General features: G+C 37.8%; 1 protein-coding gene across 1 annotated transcript in view; it reads left to right on the forward strand.

Annotated features, from left to right (window-relative positions):
• arhgef10la (Rho guanine nucleotide exchange factor (GEF) 10-like a) overlaps window positions 1–19,437 on the forward strand; it is a 153,534-nt gene that overhangs the window by 88,969 nt on the left and 45,128 nt on the right. The window contains exon 19 of the mRNA XM_073825406.1: window positions 12,135–12,256. Within this exon, the coding sequence (XP_073681507.1) occupies window positions 12,135–12,256 (122 nt within the window). The remainder of the gene's footprint in view (window positions 1–12,134; window positions 12,257–19,437) is intronic.

Here is a 19,437-nt window from a genome sequence, read left to right on the forward strand (position 1 = left end):
TTGCGGGCGCTGCAGGATTTCAGACCTTCACAGGGTAGTGTGTTACCAATTGTTTTCTTGGTGACTATGGTCCCAGCTGTCTTGAGATCATCGACAAGATCCTCCCATGTAGTTCTGGGCTGATTCCTCACCATTCTCATAATCACTGACACTCCATGCGGTGAGATCTTGCATGGAGCCCCAGACTGAGGGAGATTGACAATTATTTTGTGTTTCTTACATTTGCAAATAATCGCACCAACTGTTGCCACCTTCTCACCAAGCTGCTTGGAAATGGTCTTGTAGCCCATTCCAGTCTTGTGTAGGTCTACAATCTTGTCCCTGACATCCTTGGACAGCTCTTTGGTCTTGGCCATGGTGAAGAGTTTGTAATCTGATTGATTGATTGCTTCTGTGAAAAGGTGTCTTTTATACAGGTAACAAACTGAGATTAGGAGCACTCCCTTTATGAGAGCGTTCCTAATCTCAGATCATTACCTGTATAAAAGACACCTGGGATACACCTGGGAGCCAGAAATCTTGCTGATTGATAGGGGATCAAATACTTATTTAAATCAAATCAGAACTTTTTTGTTGTTATACTCTCTCACTGTTAAAATAAACCTACCATTAAAATTATAGACTGATCATTTCTTTGTCAGTGAGCGAACATACAAAATCAGCAGGGGATCATTTTTTTCCCCCTCACTGTATGCATATTCCTCCATCCCTTAGGTCCTCTTGACAAGTATTGATTCTTATTAACAGATTGAATATAGGGGTGCAGTCCTCCACCCCACCTGTTTTCTCCTTTATGCTCTGCTTTAAGATGTAACTTTTGTCTGATATAAAATGCACAGAAGCTGTTTTGTCTCTTATGAGGGCCATTAACAGGGTTTCGCTATGGGTAACATATGCTTGTATCTATATAAAACAGGCTGTCAGAAAACAGTGTTTTGATATCACGGCGGCATGCTGGGAACTCATGGGGCGTGAGATCGAGAGCTTTAACATGACTGTGGATGAGTGTGTCCTGAGGGTTCCATTAATTATGAAGATGTGGTTCAGAGATTGCCACCACAACAACATGTGGTGCAGAGAAAAGACCCGATTCTTTTTGCAAATGCTCCCTTGTTGCATGCTCACAGGTGTACTTTTAATAGATACAATATGTTTGACATGCAGGCTTGATTTAGAGATTCAAGTTTCTCTGTGGCATTTTACAAACAAAACACACCTACAGACTGTACGCATAATGTTACATTACGTGATAAATTCTAGTAAGTACACATTTAGAGTGCGTTCTTTCACTACATGATTCAGTCATGCATTTAGAATGATCACATAATTCAAGACATGGGGAAGAAAATGTATATATTTATATCATTTCATATTAATCAATATCACACGAAGAGTGCTGTTTTTTCTTTAAAAAATCAACTACAATTGTAATATTGATTTTATACAACAGTTCAATAAACAAGAAGTTAATAGGAAATATGCTGTCTAAAACATACATCTTTTAATGTTTTTGATCAATTTCGCCAATAAAAATAATTTCAAACACAGCCACAGCACTGTTTTGAGTCTCTAAATAACATGACGGTGATTCGTTCCTGAATGAATCAACTGTTTAAATGATTCGGTTCAATCGCAATGACTCACTTATTAACAGCGACTTGCTGCCACCTACTGGCGATTTTAATTTCACTTTCAAAGTATCTTTTCACTTTTAAAATAATTTAAAATATAGCTGCTTTAACGTGTAAATAAATCTAAATGCCACTTCATATGCAACTTCTGCAAAGGTGTTTTTTTTTATACTGATTTAATTATAATTGACTGATTAAATGTAAGAATTTGACTCAAAAGATGATGCACACATTTAGAAAAAATGGCTTTATAAAGGTAAAAATGCCCATAAAATTTAAAAATCAATTTAAACTCAAATTTCAAAAGTTAGGGATTAGTAAGATTTTTTTTTTAACAAGTCTCGTATGCTCATCAAGGCTTCTTTTATTTGCTCAAAATACAGTAATAATGTAAAATATTATTACAATTTAAAATGACAATTCTCTATTTTTAGCTATTTAAAACAACTTCAGTGTCACATGATCCTTCACAAATAATTCTGATATGCTCATTTATTAACAGGGTTGGAAACAGTTATGCTGCTTAATATTTTTTGAAACTTGTGATACTTTTTTATAATTCTATGATAAATAACATGTTTAAAAGAACAGCATATATTCAAAATAGATTTTTTGAAATACAAAAAAAGGCTTGTAGTCTAGCTAACTATTAACTAGTTACTACTTTCTAACTTCTGGCTAGTTTGTAGTTTGGTAAACTAGTTTCAAAGTAGCTTCCACAGCTTGTGGTATATTTATACTGTTGGTAAATATGTGCATGTTTATGTACAAGCATGCAAAGGAAGGATTGATCAGAGTTGATAGGAAACAGCTTGAAAATGAAAAGTTTGTGAGATGCCAAGAACGATACAGAGATTCTAAGCAAATTCTATTTGTGTTCATCTACTCAATGTTCTTTGTGGTAGACAAAGAACAAGAGATTGTGACTGATAGTGAAGCACTGTAAATTAAGTGCAGGGAAAGAAGGGTGGGGGATCATTTGTAAACCCTATTGTTGAGATGGATCAGATTGATGATAAACACTGCTTGTCAGCTGGAAGGAAAGCCAGTGGTAGTTTACCCCACTCCACCTGAGTGATCACTGCCGCGCTCTGTCTGGCACGGCTACATAATGAGAAAAAAGAGGACTTTTAGAACAATTCTGTGAAGTGCTAGTGGCCTTAACCTGTCTGTTCATTCACTGTATGGCTTAGCAAGCAAGAATAGCATCTACAGATGTCATAGCAACTGTGATTTTCTTTTCTCCAACATTCAAATGTGGCGAGTTAGAGCTTTTCTTCATCAAAGCATTTTAAAACCCATTGATGCTTCCTAAGAAAACAGCATATGGAAAATGCTATTTCTAAAGTGAAAGGAAATGATGAAAGCCAATGTTTTTCTAACATTGTTACTTCACACAAAGGATCTTTTGAAGTAACTATACACTGCATGCATCCAAATGACTAAAGCATTTAATAATGAATTATGGCTTTTCTCTTTTTGTGTAATACAAGCTTGATTCTATTTCTTGGTTTGCCGGTTTGATTTCATCTACTAAAACTATGTTCAAACCTCAAGCAGCATGTAATATTTTTCAACCCTTTGCAACAATGACTGTATGATCTTTTCACACTGAGGACAGCTGAGGGACTCATATGCTATTATTAAAGAAGGTTCAAATGATCACTGATGTTTCAGAAGGAAACACGTCGCATGAAGAGCCGGGGGGTGAAAACTTCTGAAACTTTGAAGGTCAGGGTAAATTTAACTTATTTTGGCTTCTGGGAATGCAAGTATCATGCAAGTATCTTCTATAGCTTCTGAAGGGCAGTACTAAATGAAAAAAATGATATTTAGGCAAAATAAGATTTTTTTTTTTTTCAAAAGTTTACACCCCTGCCTCTCAATGCATCATGTTTCCTTCTGGTTCCTCAGATGTCCTCAGTGTGAAAAGATGGATCTCAAAATCATACAATCATTGTTGGAAAGGGTTCAAATACACACACACACACACACACACACACACACACACACACACACACACACACACACACACACACACACACACACACACACACACACAAATAATAATAATTTGTGGGACCTGAAGAATTTTTCTGCCAGTCATTGTTGGAAAGAGTTTAAATACACAAAAATGCTGAAAAACCAAATAATTTGTGGGACCTGAAGGATTTTTCTGAAGAACAGCGGGTTCATGACAAACAAGGGACTCATGAACAACTATCACTAAAAAAAATAGTATTAAGTATTAAGTATTAAGAATTAAGTGTATGTAAACTTTTGAACAGGGTAATTTTTATAAATGAAACTATTATTTTCTCTTGTGGACAATAAGTAAATGTCTTTTATGTGAAATATCTTATTCAGGTCAGGACTAAATAAAAAATAGCATGCATTTTATATGATCCCTTTTATTTTGGTACAATAATGAACATTTTGCAGATTCTACAAGGTGTATTTTGACTTCAACTGTATATTTGGAAGCCTTGGAAGTTATACACTGACATACATGCTTTATATGTAATTCACATTCATTTATAGAAATCATAAAGCAGGCACAGAACACTATAACCTTTTCTTTTCTTCTAATGTGAATGTGTAATGGTATTAAGCCATGCTGTTATACGTTCACAAAACAAAAAGTACAAGTGCATCTTTTATGATTTATAAATATTAATCGGAATTCAATAAACAATTGTGCAGCTCAGCACTGATCCCTGAAGTGTCAAGCAAACATCCGGTGAACTCTTTTGATTCGACTATATCTTTGCTGCTTTTGTCAAAGTGCTTATAGATTGGCCTTCTTTGTAATTAATCACCGCAGTAGATTTAAAGCCCACCGCTGTTAGTTGATAATGCCAAAGCATAATTAAAATTAAATCCCTATTATGTGATGCTTCTGTATGTTTGCTAAGCTCCTTCTGGAAAAACTGTACGGTCCACGAGTGGTTATTAGCTACTGTTGTAAATGACAAACAAGTTCGATGAAGTTCAGTGTATTGTTTTGGAGTACATAGCTGTTAATTAAAAACAGTGTATGTGCATTTTGTCCTTAATAGATGTGCCTGCATGTGCTTTCACGGCTTGTGCACCTTTCTCATAAGAGTCAAGGCAGAAAACCTCTGATGAAAGCAATTGTGTATAGTACCCAGCAAGGCTGCGGTTCAGCTATTCACAGCCTCGCTGTGTGGCGTTTTTCTAGCTTTTTCTGATGAATGTTTTCAATTATGCATTCAGATGGGACTAAAGAGCAATTTATGTGTTTGAGGAAAAAGCAATACAAGAGTACTAATAGTTTGGACGCTGCAATTAGGTGGTCATGTGAACCTTTAGAATAGCACAAAATATGCAGGGTTGCAGGGCAAAGTGCTTAACATGTCTTCAGAGTGGAGGGATGGCATTCAAAACAACTTCAAAAGTTTCTAATGAGGGAATGTTTTGTGGTATGGACCGGTATGCATTGGGGTATGCATTTGTGACTATATTGATTACTGCAGAAAAAACTATAGGCTTCTTTTTGTCCGCCATGCTGAGTATAAAAAGATGAGCTTAGATAAATGTACAGGTATCGAGGGAGCTTCAGTAGAACAACAGTGGCCATATGTCAGTAAAAACAAATTTACCTGCCCTGTCAGCCATTGTACTGTGCTTTGTATCATTTCATATTAAATGACGAATGAAACTACGAGCATGTGTCAGATTCGCACCATGTTCAGCAGCGGCAGCTCTTAAAGTAATAGCAGCCAAATAAGCTAATAACCCAGCTGCTGTGATGTCTATTAATCAAAGAACAAAAGAAAACAAATAAAAAAGTAACTTTTGTAGCTTTAAGGATTCATCTATTTTTAATGTAGTATTTAGTGTTTGATAACTTTTTTCAATTTCTGTATATTTCCTACTTTTAAAGGGCACAGGTAAATAATGGGTTTATTTGAAGATTGTTTTAAGTTCACTTAAATTAGAAGTTGTTATTTTATTAAGTTTAATAAATGTTAAAATTGATAGCTCTTAATTATACTGCAATGTTGAATGGCAATAGTAAATGGTTAAATATTATGAAAAAAAATAACAGTTCCCTAAAGACATCAGTAATATTGGTATCAGTGATACTCACCTTCAGTCATAAAACAATTAACAGATATTCTTTGTTGTTTTTACATTAATTTGAAGACTGAATGTGAAATTATTGCAATATAAAAGTATATTTAAAAACTTTAATGGTGGGATTAATCGCAATTAATCATGATTAATTTCCAAAAAATGTGTTATTGGTATTGATATATCAGTGATACTCACCTTCAGTCATAAAAATGAACAAATATTAAAAATATACTGACTTTTTGTTGTTTATACATTAATTTGAAGATTGAATGTGAAGTTATTACAATATAAAAGTATATTTAAAAACTTTAATGGTGGGATTAATCACGATTATTCATGATTAATTTCAGAAAAAAAGTGTGATTAATTAGTAAATTTTTTAATCGATTGACAACACTAATAAATACCCATGACCCAATGGTCATCATTGAGTAAAAGTATGATATTAAAAAAAATCAAATATTAAAAAGCAAACGTTAGTTTTAGTACTGGGCAACGATTAATTGCGATTAATCGCATGCAAAATAAGTTTTTATGTACAAAATATATGGGTGAGTACTTTGTATATTTATTATGCATATATGTGACCCTGGACCACAAAACCAGTCATAAGGTTAAATTTTACAAAACTTAGATGTATACATCACATGAAAGCTGAATAAATAAGCTTTCTATTGATGTATGGTTTGTTAGAATTGGACAATATTTGGCCGAGATATGTCTATTTGAAAATCTGGAATCTGAGGGTGCAAAAAAATCTAAATACTAAAAAAATCACTTTTAAAGTTCTCAAAATTAAGGTCTTAACAATGCATATTACTAATCAAAAATTACATTTTGATATATTTATAGTAGGAATTTTACAAAAAATCTTCATGGAACATGATCTTTACTTAATTTCCTAATGATTTTTGGCATAAAATAAAAATCAATAATTTTGACCCATACAATGTATTTTTGACTATATATAAATACACCCCAGTGACTTATGACTGGTTTTGTGGTCAAGGGTCACATATAAAGACACACACATACAGTATATATTTTGAAAATATTTGCATGTATTTACACTTATATATTTATATGTATACTATTTATATTATATATAAGTATATTCAATTTATAAACATTAAAATTGTTTTTCTTAAAATATCCACTCCCTAGAATCATCTTGTACTCCAGATGTCCCCTGCTTTTAAACAACTTTACAGCTCCATTAACGCTTTCCTTTTACAGAAAAATAATATACTTTTTAATTATATATATTTTTTAAATAAATGCAAGTGCTTTAAATAATGTAAATGTTATTTTTTCATCCTTTAAACCTTCCAGACACCTTAATCCATTGTAAAAGCCTTACTCTGAATGCTCTGTACTTAAGAAAAACAAATAGCTAAATTATTTTCTGTGCTAATTGACATTACGCAGCTAATGCTGCCAACTGAGCCTCACTGCAGTTGAACCCCGAGCCTAAATCCTCTCTCCTGTCCATCATTCTCTCACCTTCAATCTCACTTTCGGCTTCCCCATTGTCTCTCTTTGTCTCACGCTCTGACAGCGGCTATCAATGAGCAACCCCTGGTTAAACCCCAGCCTCCCTGATGAGGTGCACACTTGTTTGCTTATGCTTTGCTAAGCGGCTTGAGTTTTACGACACAACATGAATAGAACGATGGTTGCTGCATTGTTAATGAGGGAGTGAGCAGAGAATGTTTGGCCGCTGAGTTTTGGCATGTTCCTCGCATTGTGCTAGCCAGGGTATTGGAAGCTTACGTGGACAGAATGCATTATGCCTGAGTCATTAACAGCGCTAGCCTTTGCTATGCAGGGGCACAAGACAGGCCTCAACAACGCTAATGCCTCATCTCACTTGTCACCGCAGCATTTATTGAGAGCGAAACATCAATTATTGTGTATTATTAAGGTATTTCAAAGGCCTGAATGTCAATCCCTGCTGAAAAAACAGCTAAAACCAGCCTAGGCTGATTGGCTGGTCTTAGCTGGAAGTAGAAGGTTTTAGCTGGTAAGGCTGGTTTTAGCTGGAGGTTTCCCAGCCTGAACAGCTAAGACCGGCCTGGCCAGGCTGGAAAAGTGGCCAAAACCCCTCTAAAAACCCTGCTGAAAAAACAGCATATGCTGTTAGGTATGTTTTGGTGCTGGGATGCTGGTTTTAGCTGGTTTATGCTGGTCCTTTGCTGGTAAATGCTGGTCCTTTGCTGGTAAATGCTGGTCCTTAGCTGGTTAATGCTGGTCCTTTGCTGGTAAATGCTGGTCCTTAGCTGGTTAATGCTGGTCCTTTGCTGGTAAATTCTGGTCCTTTGCTGGTAAATGCTGGTCCTTAGCTGGTTAATGCTGGTCCTTTGCTGGTAAATGCTGGTCCTTAGCTGGTTAATGCTGGTCCTTTGCTGGTAAATGCTGGTCCTTTGCTGGTAAATGCTGGTCCTTAGCTGATAAATGCTGGTCCTTAGCTGGTAAATGCTGGTCCTTAGCTGGTTAATGCTGGTCCTTTGCTGGTAAATGCTGGTCCTTAGCTGGTCCTTTGCTGGTAAATGCTGGTCCTTTGCTGGTAAATGCTGGTCCTTAGCTGGTTAATGCTGGTCCTTTGCTGGTAAATGCTGGTCCTTAGCTGGTTAATGCTGGTCCTTTGCTGGTTAATGCTGGTCCTTTGCTGGTAAATGCTGGTCCTTAGCTGGTAAATGCTGGTCCTTAGCTGGTTAATGCTGGTCCTTTGCTGGTTAATGCTGGTCCTTTGCTGGTAAATGCTGGTCCTTAGCTGGTTAATGCTGGTCCTTTGCTGGTAAATGCTGGTCCTTTGCTGGTAAATGCTGGTCCTTAGCTGGTTAATGCTGGTCCTCTGCTGGTAAATGCTGGTCCTTAGCTGGTTAATGCTGGTCCTTTGCTGGTAAATGCTGGTCCTTAGCTGGTTAATGCTGGTCCTTTGCTGGTAAATGCTGGTCCTTAGCTGGTTAATGCTGGTCCTTTGCTGGTAAATGCTGGTCCTTAGCTGGTTAATGCTGGTCCTTTGCTGGTAAATGCTGGTCCTTAGCTGGTTAATGCTGGTCCTTTGCTGGTAAATGCTGGTCCTTTGCTGGTAAATGCTGGTCCTTAGCTGGTTAATGCTGGTCCTTTGCTGGTAAATGCTGGTCCTTAGCTGGTTAATGCTGGTCCTTTGCTGGTAAATGCTGGTCCTTTGCTGGTTTATGCTGGTCATGTTGCTGGTCAAGGACCAGCATAAACCAGCAAAGGACCAGCATAAACTAGCAAAGGGCCAGCATAATCCAGCAAAGGACCAGCATAAACCAGCAAAGGACCAGCATCCCAGCACCAAAACATACCTAACCAGCATATGCTGTTTTTTCAGCAAGGAAATCAGCCTGCTGACCAGTTATGACCAGCTAAAACCAGGCTGGTTAACCAGCTAAAACCTGCCAACCAGTTTTTTCCACCAGGGATGGTACTGAGCTTGTTAGTAAACTAGCAAAAGCTAGCGTTTACGCTTCTCTTGAGAGTTTGACCATGTATGTTTGGACAAACTTGGGTATTTACTAATGTGTTTGAAACTGGGATATTGACCTTTTCTGACAAACAAATCAGCAAAGAGCACACTTCGTGCTGAACTATTAGCTAATTTAATAGCTAGCTTAAGTGTCGCATTGCGAGGCAGGTAAACAGCGAACCTGACGACCCATAAGTACTGTAGAGCTGACTGACAGCTAGAATTCAATTATAGTGATTTAGAAGTGAACTACGCTCCTCGATCATCTCTCCAAAGGGCAAACTTGTGATGAGATCATAGCAGAACTGTTTTATTTAATGAGAAGATATTGAGAATTCTGTCCTGGTTGTGAATGGAAAGGAGACGTGGTGGGTGGAAGGATTAGACGCTTTTGTAAGTTCGCTTTCATGCTTCGCTGTTCTGTGGAAATATAAACAGCTGCAGCGAATGAAAAACAGGTAATATCTGTCAAGGCTCTGCTTCTAAATGACTTAAGACATCAAGGCCTTGCTTTTATTATTACGTGTCTGACAGTCTAGAGGGTCAGGGTTTTATTTAAAAGATGCAGAGAAAGATGCACCTGGATAGCATTTACTTTTATGCAAAAAGCATAGTGCACTCTTTGGCTGATGTTTTACTTGATATTTCAACAGAATAAGAAAAAGCTTGGTGCAGTTATTGCATGTTCCAGTGGGACTAACTGCTAAAGGTACCTAGTCAAACCTTGACCTGCTAGTCATTGAAGCAGAAATGAATGTGAACAATGAGAACATGTTGTCCTCTAAGGCCAGACTTGGTTGAGTCTGTCTCAGGTACCATCTGTGTTTTAAATATTATTTGACACCTTGTAGATACAGTTGTTTGTATGGAATGTTTTTTCTTACAATATGTGTGATTATTAGCTTTAACTCAACACAGTCAAACCAAAATTTATTCCTTCAGCATTTCTCACATTGTCAGTTTATTTGCTATAGTTTCGAAAATAGTAATTAAAATTATGACAAAAACTCAGAGTTGAACGGTGTCAGAACAAATTAATTTTTATAATCACAAATAAATTACAGTCAAACCAAAATTTATTCAGACACCTTCAACATTTCTCACATTATCACAGTTTATTCGCTATAGTTTCGAAAATGGTAATTAAAATATGACAAGAACTCAGAGTTAAACTGTGTCAGAACAAATTCATCTTGATAATGTCAGATAACTTTGATAGAAAGGTACGTAACAAAACATGGTCAGCTCAAAGTGTCAAATCAAATTTTTATACATTTTATTAGTAGTCCACTGTATGAAGATTTTTTTTGGAATATGTCACAGTTTACTTTATTTTGCTATCCTCACTTACATAAACTATGGTGTCCCACTAGTAAAAAAAAAATAAAAAATTATATCTGGTGTCTGAATAATTTTTGGTTTGACTGTATGTAATGTTAGATAATTACATTAGTTACAGCAATTGAATCGTAATATATTTATTATTAATGAATTATTACTAATATGCATTTTCGTATCTTCTTCATAGCAACTGGCACATTTTGCATTGAGTTACTCAGCTATACAAGAGTAAAAAAGAACTTCTGTCCAAATCCTTCTCACAGTCAAATCCATTGACTGTGATACTGAACATTGTTATCTACATCAGTCAATTTTTTTTCACAGATATGCAGTAATATTTCCTTAGAAATGATCCTAATAGTGCGACCACTGTGTTGTACCTCAAGAAATCCTATTTCTCTCCGGACAAAGTTCATCCTCTTCATGAATTCTCTTTTCTTATTTGTTTTCCCATTGTCCTTCCAAAAATGTAATTACTTTTTAATACTTTTTATAAATAATGCATAGATTTGCCATAGCGGTAGGATCGACTTTGTATAAAATGATTAGATTAAGAATTCTCATTTCTGGACTTAAAGTATTGAAAGGGGATTATTGCAAGGTGTGTGCAATTGTCTTAAGAATTTGTGCAGGCTTATCCATAGTCTTACTGTACTTACAGGCAGAGAAGTCCCACGGAGAAGTTTAGTAGAGGCAGAAGTGTTAGAAGTCCGACCTTTTGAAGTACACCATTGATTGCATTGATTTTGGAGAGTCGTAAGTGGAGGGAGAATGGAAGCAAAAATCAAAGCGTTAACGCCTCTTAAGAGTGTGTTGACCACAAAGCGCTTATATACAGAGATGTCGCACTTTGGCCGTTTGCGCGCCTTCGATGAAATCTGAAAGAAATCCTCCTGAAGCCCTTGAGAAACACTGAGACTAAACTCAAACTAATTGGCCCTTAAGTCTCCCGCTCTGACTTGCGCGTTGATATGGCTATGGTACATCGGCCGTCAAACCGTGCCACGTACCTTTCACACTGTGAAAACAAATGAGCCGTGTCCAATCTGACTGCATTTGTTTGTAGCCTATTTTCGTGCTTTCTGGGGCTAATTTTGAGTTGATGTGCTCGCAGAGACGCAGGGGACCAGAAAAACACGACGTTTTTATGCAAGCCTAAGATGGCCATGATAAGTAATTACTGAATTGCTTTAATAGAGAACGGTTGCTGGCAGGCAAGTATTGTGCTTGGCAATTGTAAACACCTGTCAAAGTGGCTGTGAGGGAAGACCTAGGTGGCCCACGCCTCTAGAATTTAGACTTCATTAATTGAAACCTGGAGGTTGCTGCTTCACATGCTGAGACGGACACCTGCTGCAGGAATGAGACTTTTGAAGGCTCATTAGTCTGCTATACTGAAACTATCTTCAGAGAGTGCTCACCAGGAGCCTCAAACATCTTAACTACTGCCATACTTCAGTTTGTATAATTAGATACACATATGAGATGTGATGTCACTCCGCATGATCTGCAAGGGTAGAAGAACGAATAATAAACTAAGCTAAATATAACCTAATCTCTTGCAGGAAACGAAAACACACCGGGTTGGTTCTCCGCAGAGGATGATGGGAAGACAAAAGCTCCGTTTTGGTGTCCACTGCTGGCTTGTCGCATTCCTGTCTTCACCTCCAGAGCCCAGGAATGGAAGGTGAGAGACTTCCAGTTACAAAAAGCATCATTTTTCTGCTTTAAGGTCCAAAGGTTAATCAGAAACTTCCAATGAGCAGAAACAAGTACAGTTCTGTGTTCCTTTCCTGAAGACAGAGTATTTCTAGAAACTGTTGTAATCATTTTTTAGCTGGGAAATTAAAGTCCTGCAGATGGAACCTACACAGACAGAGTCTGACCATGGGATGATCTTACAGGAACATTGGCAGGATTGTGGAATTACAAGGTGACATGGAAGCTTTCCAGTCACACTAGTAGGAGAGCAAGGTTGTGGATCAATAGGAGCTGTTAAGAGCGGCAAGCTCCTCATATATCAAGTGGTGAACTCGGGTAAGAGACAGACTAAAATGGCTTTGGACTCAGTCAAAAAGGAATGAAATCAATTTTACTGTCTGGAAGATGATATTTCGGGCTAGATTTTAAGACCTAACGAAGTTAGGTGACGCACCCCTAAATGGTGAATCTATGTGCCAAATTACCACCGTCACCATGTGAGGGTGTTATAAAGTGATCATGCAATTACGTTAATGACAGTGGGACACCCGAGAGTAAATCAATCAGGCTGCATTAAATTAAGCTTATTGCAACCCAATTGATGGGAAGTCAGGGCTGTTGGTGCAATGGCTTGATCATGCGTTTTCTGCAACAGCTTGGAGCTCTGACAAACTGATCGACGGTATACTTTTTCCACATCATTGCTTCCCACAGCTGCTCAGGAGTTTTTTTGTTTAATTGTGTTAAGCTTTCTCTTGGCTCAAACTCTAGGGTGCCATTGCTTTGTGGAAACCTGCTGCAGTGTTTCAGTCACCTTTAACAAGAATTGTTATCTGGGTTGGGGGAAATTGCTTTGTGCTCTCAAACACTACGAACAAAGTTCCTGGAAAACCTAGAAATATATTTGTGGAATATATTTTAAAAGTGTGCTGTCTTGAAAAGGCATGACAGTATCTGTCTATCTATCTATCTATCTATCTATCTATCTATCTATCTATCTATCTATCTATCTATCTATCTATCTATCTATCTATCTATCTATCTATCTGTCTATCTGTCTATCTGTCTGTCTGTCTGTCTGTCTGTCTGTCTGTCTGTCTGTCTGTCTATCTGTCTGTCTGTCTGTCTGTCTGTCTCAAAACATTTCTAAAAGTGGGCCAGAAAGTTGTGGGAATTTCTATATATATTTTCTCTTTTCTAGTTCTGCTCAGTTTTTCACCTACTGTATACTTTCTGATTATGATCTCTATAAAAATATTTCTGAAAAAAATAATCCTCCAACGGTAATGGAAAATCATAGAAATTCATCCAAAAGTGTCAGAACCCTGTTTGAAGTATTTGAACACAATCCTGCCACTAAATATATAAGATCAGAATGCCATATAATGTAGTATGAATTTTAGAAATTAACCAGGTTTAAAGTAGGGGTGTCCAAACCTACAGTACTTCTGAAGGGGCAACTGTTCTGTAAAGTTTAGCTCCAACCCTAATTAAAGGATTAGTTCCCTTCCAGAATAAAAATTTCCTGATGATTTACTCACCCCCATGTCATCCAAGATGTTCTTGTCTTTCTTTCTTCAGTCCAAAGAAATGAATTTTTTTGAGGAAAATATTCCAGGATTTTTATATAGTGGACTTCAGTGGTTCCCAACGGTTTGAACTAATCCAATTGAACTAATTGAACTAATTCCAAATTGCAGTTTCAATGCAGCTTCAAAGGGCCCTACACGACCCCAGCTGAAGAATAAGGGTCTTATCTAGTGAAACGATCTTCCTTTTCTTAAAAAAAAGAAAAAAAAAGAATGCTCATCTTGCACTGGCTCTGCAATGTGCATATGTGATTTGACGTATCACATAATTATGTTGGAAACGTCACTGTATACTTTCTTTTTTTTTAAATTACCAATCGTTTCGTTTGTTAAGACCCTTATTTCTTGGCTGGGATTATGTAGAGCCCTTTGAAGCTGCATTGAAACTGCAGTTTGGAAGTTCAAACCATTGGGATTCATAGAAGTCCACTATATGGAGAAAAATCCTGGATTGTTTTCCTTAAAAAAACGTAATTTCTTTGCAACTGAAGAACGAAAGACATGAACAATTTGGATGACATGGGGGTGAGTAAATTAACAGGAAAGTTTTATTCTGAAAGTGAACTAAACGTTTTAACACACCTGAACCAGCTAATCAGGGTCTTCAGATTCACTAGAAACTTTCAAGCAGGTGTGTTGCAGCTGGATGGAGCTAAACTCTTTAGGATTTAGGCCCTCCAGGAACAGGCGTAGACACCCCTGGTTTAAAGTGAGTGACTTTAAGTCCTCCTGGCAGAGACGTCTTCTGCCTTACTGTCAGCATTTATCCCGCCTTGCTCCTCAACTGCCACTACTACTGGGCAGCATGTGTTGGCCAGTGCCAAGGCCTCCAAACATGTTACTTTTAGGTTTTGGCAGCTGATACGCTTGGCAGAACTTTCATTGGTGCTGGGATTGGAAAGGAGGGGCACTTGAAGACCAAGATCAAAAGAGAAAAGCCGTTGGGGTACTTGCTCGTCTCCAATAATAAAATAGAGGTTCTGTAGCATCGCACCATGAACAACTGATCTGCACACACACAGTTCTGCCATTTTTGTAAAAGCCTGGTGGGTGGACTTGTTAGGCGGAGGAGATAACCGTTATCAGGTCTTTCACTTCCGACGCGGATCAGTAGGGTCTCTCTGTCCCACCCCTAACCAGTCCACCAGGCAATATTCGACCCACTTCTACGCCTTGCAAAAACCCTGTAATACCACACAAACAGGCACTCATTGTTCTTGAAATGCAATACTGAGTCAAGAGGGATGCCGTTTATATGCATATATTTGCATTTATTGAGGTCTAACCCGTTTTATAGTGTTCTTCAGCTCTCTATTTTGTTGACCCTTCAGACATTTTTTTCCTATGGATAATTAAAATGGTGAAATGGGATTGGTAAACAGCACAAACCAGATTTGAACTTGCATGTGGGTTAGCATGTGCTCTAACTGTAAAGTTGAGTTTTTTTGCTTTGCATTTAAACTTGCAGGATTGTGTGTTCCTGGAGATTTGGAGTTTGGTTTTATCACATTTCCAACCAGGTAGCGTTCACGTGGATGATACAGAAGCCTTAACATGCTAAAAACCCTCCACTAAAAATCTACTTCAGCTGTAAAAGCTGTACGCTAGAAGTACTGAGAAGTGTAAAGATGTCTCGTGGGAAGAGAAAGAAACAAAATCTGTTTCCCGATGAAGCATTAGGATGGAGAGAAGATGGCTCTTATTTGAGAGTGTTTTTTAATACCGTAGAGATTCCATACCGGGTGCTTTGAAGTGTGGGAAGACAAGCTGGAAAAAGGATTTTTTTGGATGTATCAGGTTTGGCTGTTTTCTTTTTTGGGATTAACACAAGGGGGGGGAAATGGAGAGAATGTTTTCTAAATCTCTTTCATAGTACTTAAACCCATGTCATGGTTCTGTCCAATGAAGTGTACTTACTATGTACCTTCTTTAACTTTTTGTTGTGGATATGTGCCTAGTATACTTAGTTTGGAGATTTGAAATGCTATTTTTGTCACCCGTGGTTGTGTTTTGAATGTCAATAGCCACTCAAGTTTTTAAAAGCTGCTTTCGGGCTTCAAGAAATAAGCTTAATGCATCACTGATCTTAAGCGCAAAACACCGTTGGCTTGTTTGCATGTAGATTTTTCCAATTTGCTGGCCATATTGTGCCTGTGAAGCAAACAGTTTGTAAGGGGTTTTTGTGTAATTTTGTATAATTTTGAAACCTTCCTCTTGGTAAGTTCAATTACAATCAATTACAGCAATTTACATCATAATTGCAATGGATTTGTACATTCTTCCACAGTACATTTTTCAGAGTTCCTCTGAAACCCTCCACCTCCCCAGCTCCACCTGTAAAGATTTGCTATGGTTTATATATGTGACCCTGGACCACAAAACCAGTCTTAAGTCGCTGGGGTATATTTGTAGCAATAGCCAAAAAGGTATGGGTCAAAATTATTGATTTTTCTTTTATGCCAAAAATCATTAGGAAATTAAGTAAAGATCATGTTACATGAAGATTTTTTGTAAAATTCCTACTATAAATATATCAAAATGTAATTTTTGATTAGTAATATGCATTGTTAAGAACTTAATTTGGAGAACTTTGAAGGTGATTTTCTCAGAATTTAGATTTTTTTGCACCCTCAGATTCCAGATTTTCAAATAGATGTATCTCGGCCAAATATTGTCCTGTCCCAACAAACCATATATCAATAGAAAGCTTATTTATTGAGCTTTCATGTGATACATCTCAGTTTTGTAAAATTTAACCTTATGACTGGTTTTGTGGTCCAGGGTCACATATGTTATTAGTGCAGTGTCAGTGTGTCCTAAATACAGCACCGTATCAGCGTATGTATCGGCAGTAGTAGTTCTTGTACCTGTAAATTATTTATTACTTTTAAATGTATTATTTATATTGCATGAATGGGAACACAAATGGTTGAAAAATGGGTAAAATTGGGCATTCAGCTCCAACTGTGCAACAGTGGTGTGCAAAAAGTGAATTTTCCACTTGGGTTGCATCCTTCAGATAAGGATTGATACGTTGTAAATAGAGTTTTACTTGTTTTACAGTAAGTTCTGACATGGTCTGGATGTACTGGTTTTGTTTGCTGTCTATGTTCCATCAGAACTGCTAGTGTACTGTTGCTTGAGAGCAAACCGATTGTAGTCCATAACTAATACGATGGCTGCAGAACTCAATGATTGACTGTTGACTGCTGACGAGATGGCACTATGACATCTCTTGCAATGGTGAATGTGTGGATGGAGTCTATTTATAGCGCCGTTTGGAGAGGGACTGATATATGACACCAATGACTTGAAGCTGTTACAGCAGGAAGAGGAAGAAAAAAAGATAAAACTTACATCTCAAGCTGATGCTCAACACATGAGACCAAAACAGAAAGCACATGAAATATAGATCAGAAATGTCTTGGAGAAAGGTGCCCTTCCCCTTACATGGCAGCCCTCTGTTGATTCTACTTTTTTTCTCCTTTGTTTTTTGTCAGCATGGATTTTTTTCCTATAAAATCAGACGAGGTTATGCCTTCTGCAATCTTTTCTGTGCATATATGAGGCCTGCATTTTTTCCCTCTCTGCTTCTGAGTTCTGCATTTCATCTTCCTCCTCGTCTGTGAAGAACAGACGCCACAGCATGGATTAAAAGCTTTTTCCTTCACATCTCCGCTGGACTGCTGTGACACTTTCTCTCCTATGCTGCAATATATCCTGCAAGCAAATACAAACACGTATACAGTACATTGAGCTGCATTTTAAAACCCCCAACCCGACTTACAGCTAAATCCAGGAGGCTTCATCGAGGCTTTGCTACTAATTGCCGATAACTTAACCTCCTCTTCATCTGCCCCTTCATCTCCAAGGATCAGTGTAATTAATTAAGAGCCCTTTTGTTTTGTTTTTCTTCCTCAAATAGCTTTGCCCTAATCTGTCACTTGTTCATCTGCAGAGTTCAAGCAGGGCGAATGCATCGGGCCCTCGACACATTTGGATTATGTTGGAAAGGAAGTGTAAATCTGATTTCCTTTTCTCTGTCAAGATCACAGAGGACCTGTCACAAACGATGATATAAACTCGCCGTCTCGGTCAAGGCTGCAAATCGCTGCACTCAGCGGAAGCTCCCGACATACCACTGGAGCTTGTCACTGTCCATTGCGAAGTTTGGTGACAGGATGCAACAAACAATTCTCAAAATCTTTTGTTCTGAGGGTGACTTTGGTCATGTCTGGTGCAGAACAGTGCAGCTTTCAAAAGTAACGAGTGTCGCTCTTGACAGCAGTGAAATTATGAACAGGCAGTAGCACATCTCTAGCAGAAGAAATGGAAATTTAAAGGGGTCCTATTATGCTTTTTTACTTTTTGTGTGTGTTGCATTTGTTTGGGCATAAAAAACATCTACAAAGTTACAAATCTTAAAGTCCAATCCAAAGGGAGATATTTTGTTTTTTAAAAAGTCCCTTTACAAGAACTACAACGAACGGCTCGTTTGGACTACACAGCATTATGATGTCACAAAGCTCATTAGAATATCATCCAAATAAATCCTGCCTACGGAAATTCGAATTGTTGGCGGGTGTCAGTATTTTGTCCTGTCCTGTTCTGTTTTCCTAGTGTTTTTTCCCCCTGTTTCCAGTACTTATGGTTTAGTCATTATCTCCCCCTTTTGGTTTGTTCTTAGTTGGTTCAGTCTATGCCCATATTTGTATTTCCCCCTCGTCATCTCGTTATCTTGTTTGTTACCACGCCCTATGTTTTGTGTATTTAAGTCTGTGTCTGATCACTCCCAGCTGTCCGTCGTTAATGTTACTAACGTTACATGTGCCTGTTTCCTGCTCCCGGTTTTTGTTTGTTTGTATCATTTTCAAGTGTTTTATTTAATAAACTTATATATTTTCATTTACTCCGGTTCTCCTCATCCATCTCCACTCCTCAACCCCGCCTGATTGTGACAGCGGGTGGGGAGGGATGAGGTGGGGGATTAGCCTAAATTTAACAATGTAGCATGGACAGTCGTCTCTGGGATGCTTCAGTGAGCCGCAGGGCGCCTGGTATAAACACAACAATTGATTCAAGTGGCCGCAAACTGCTCCGATCACGTGTCAGAGCTGTCATTAAAAGCCTCCTGTAGTGAACCCATGTGTTGTTGTAAAAATATCCATATTTAAAACATAAGAATCACTTCAATCTAGCTTGTGCTAACAGTTGTACATGAAACTTGCTGCTTTGGGAAGGGGCGTGGCAGTACTGAAACGCTGTCTAAACTCTTCGCCAATCGCAAAGCAGTGGGACTTCTAACCAATCACAACACATTTAGTTTTTCAGAAGGCCGGCCTTCATCAAACCCGGAACTAATCGAGCCATTTGTGCCAGCCTGGGGAGAAAGCTATTGTAATAATGTAAATTATGTGAAAAATAATGCATTTTTCAAACCACCAAGCATGAGAGCATGTTCTAGTGCACCCCCAAAACAAAATAAAGACTTTGTAAAAGAGCATAATCAGACCCCTTTAAAGAGATAATTTACTTCAAAATTTCTGTCACGTACTTGACTTCTTTTCATTCTAAACCT

The sequence above is a fragment of the Garra rufa genome, chromosome 20 (genome assembly GCF_049309525.1).
Source record: "Garra rufa chromosome 20, GarRuf1.0, whole genome shotgun sequence".
NCBI classification, from domain to species: Eukaryota; Metazoa; Chordata; class Actinopteri; order Cypriniformes; family Cyprinidae; genus Garra; species Garra rufa.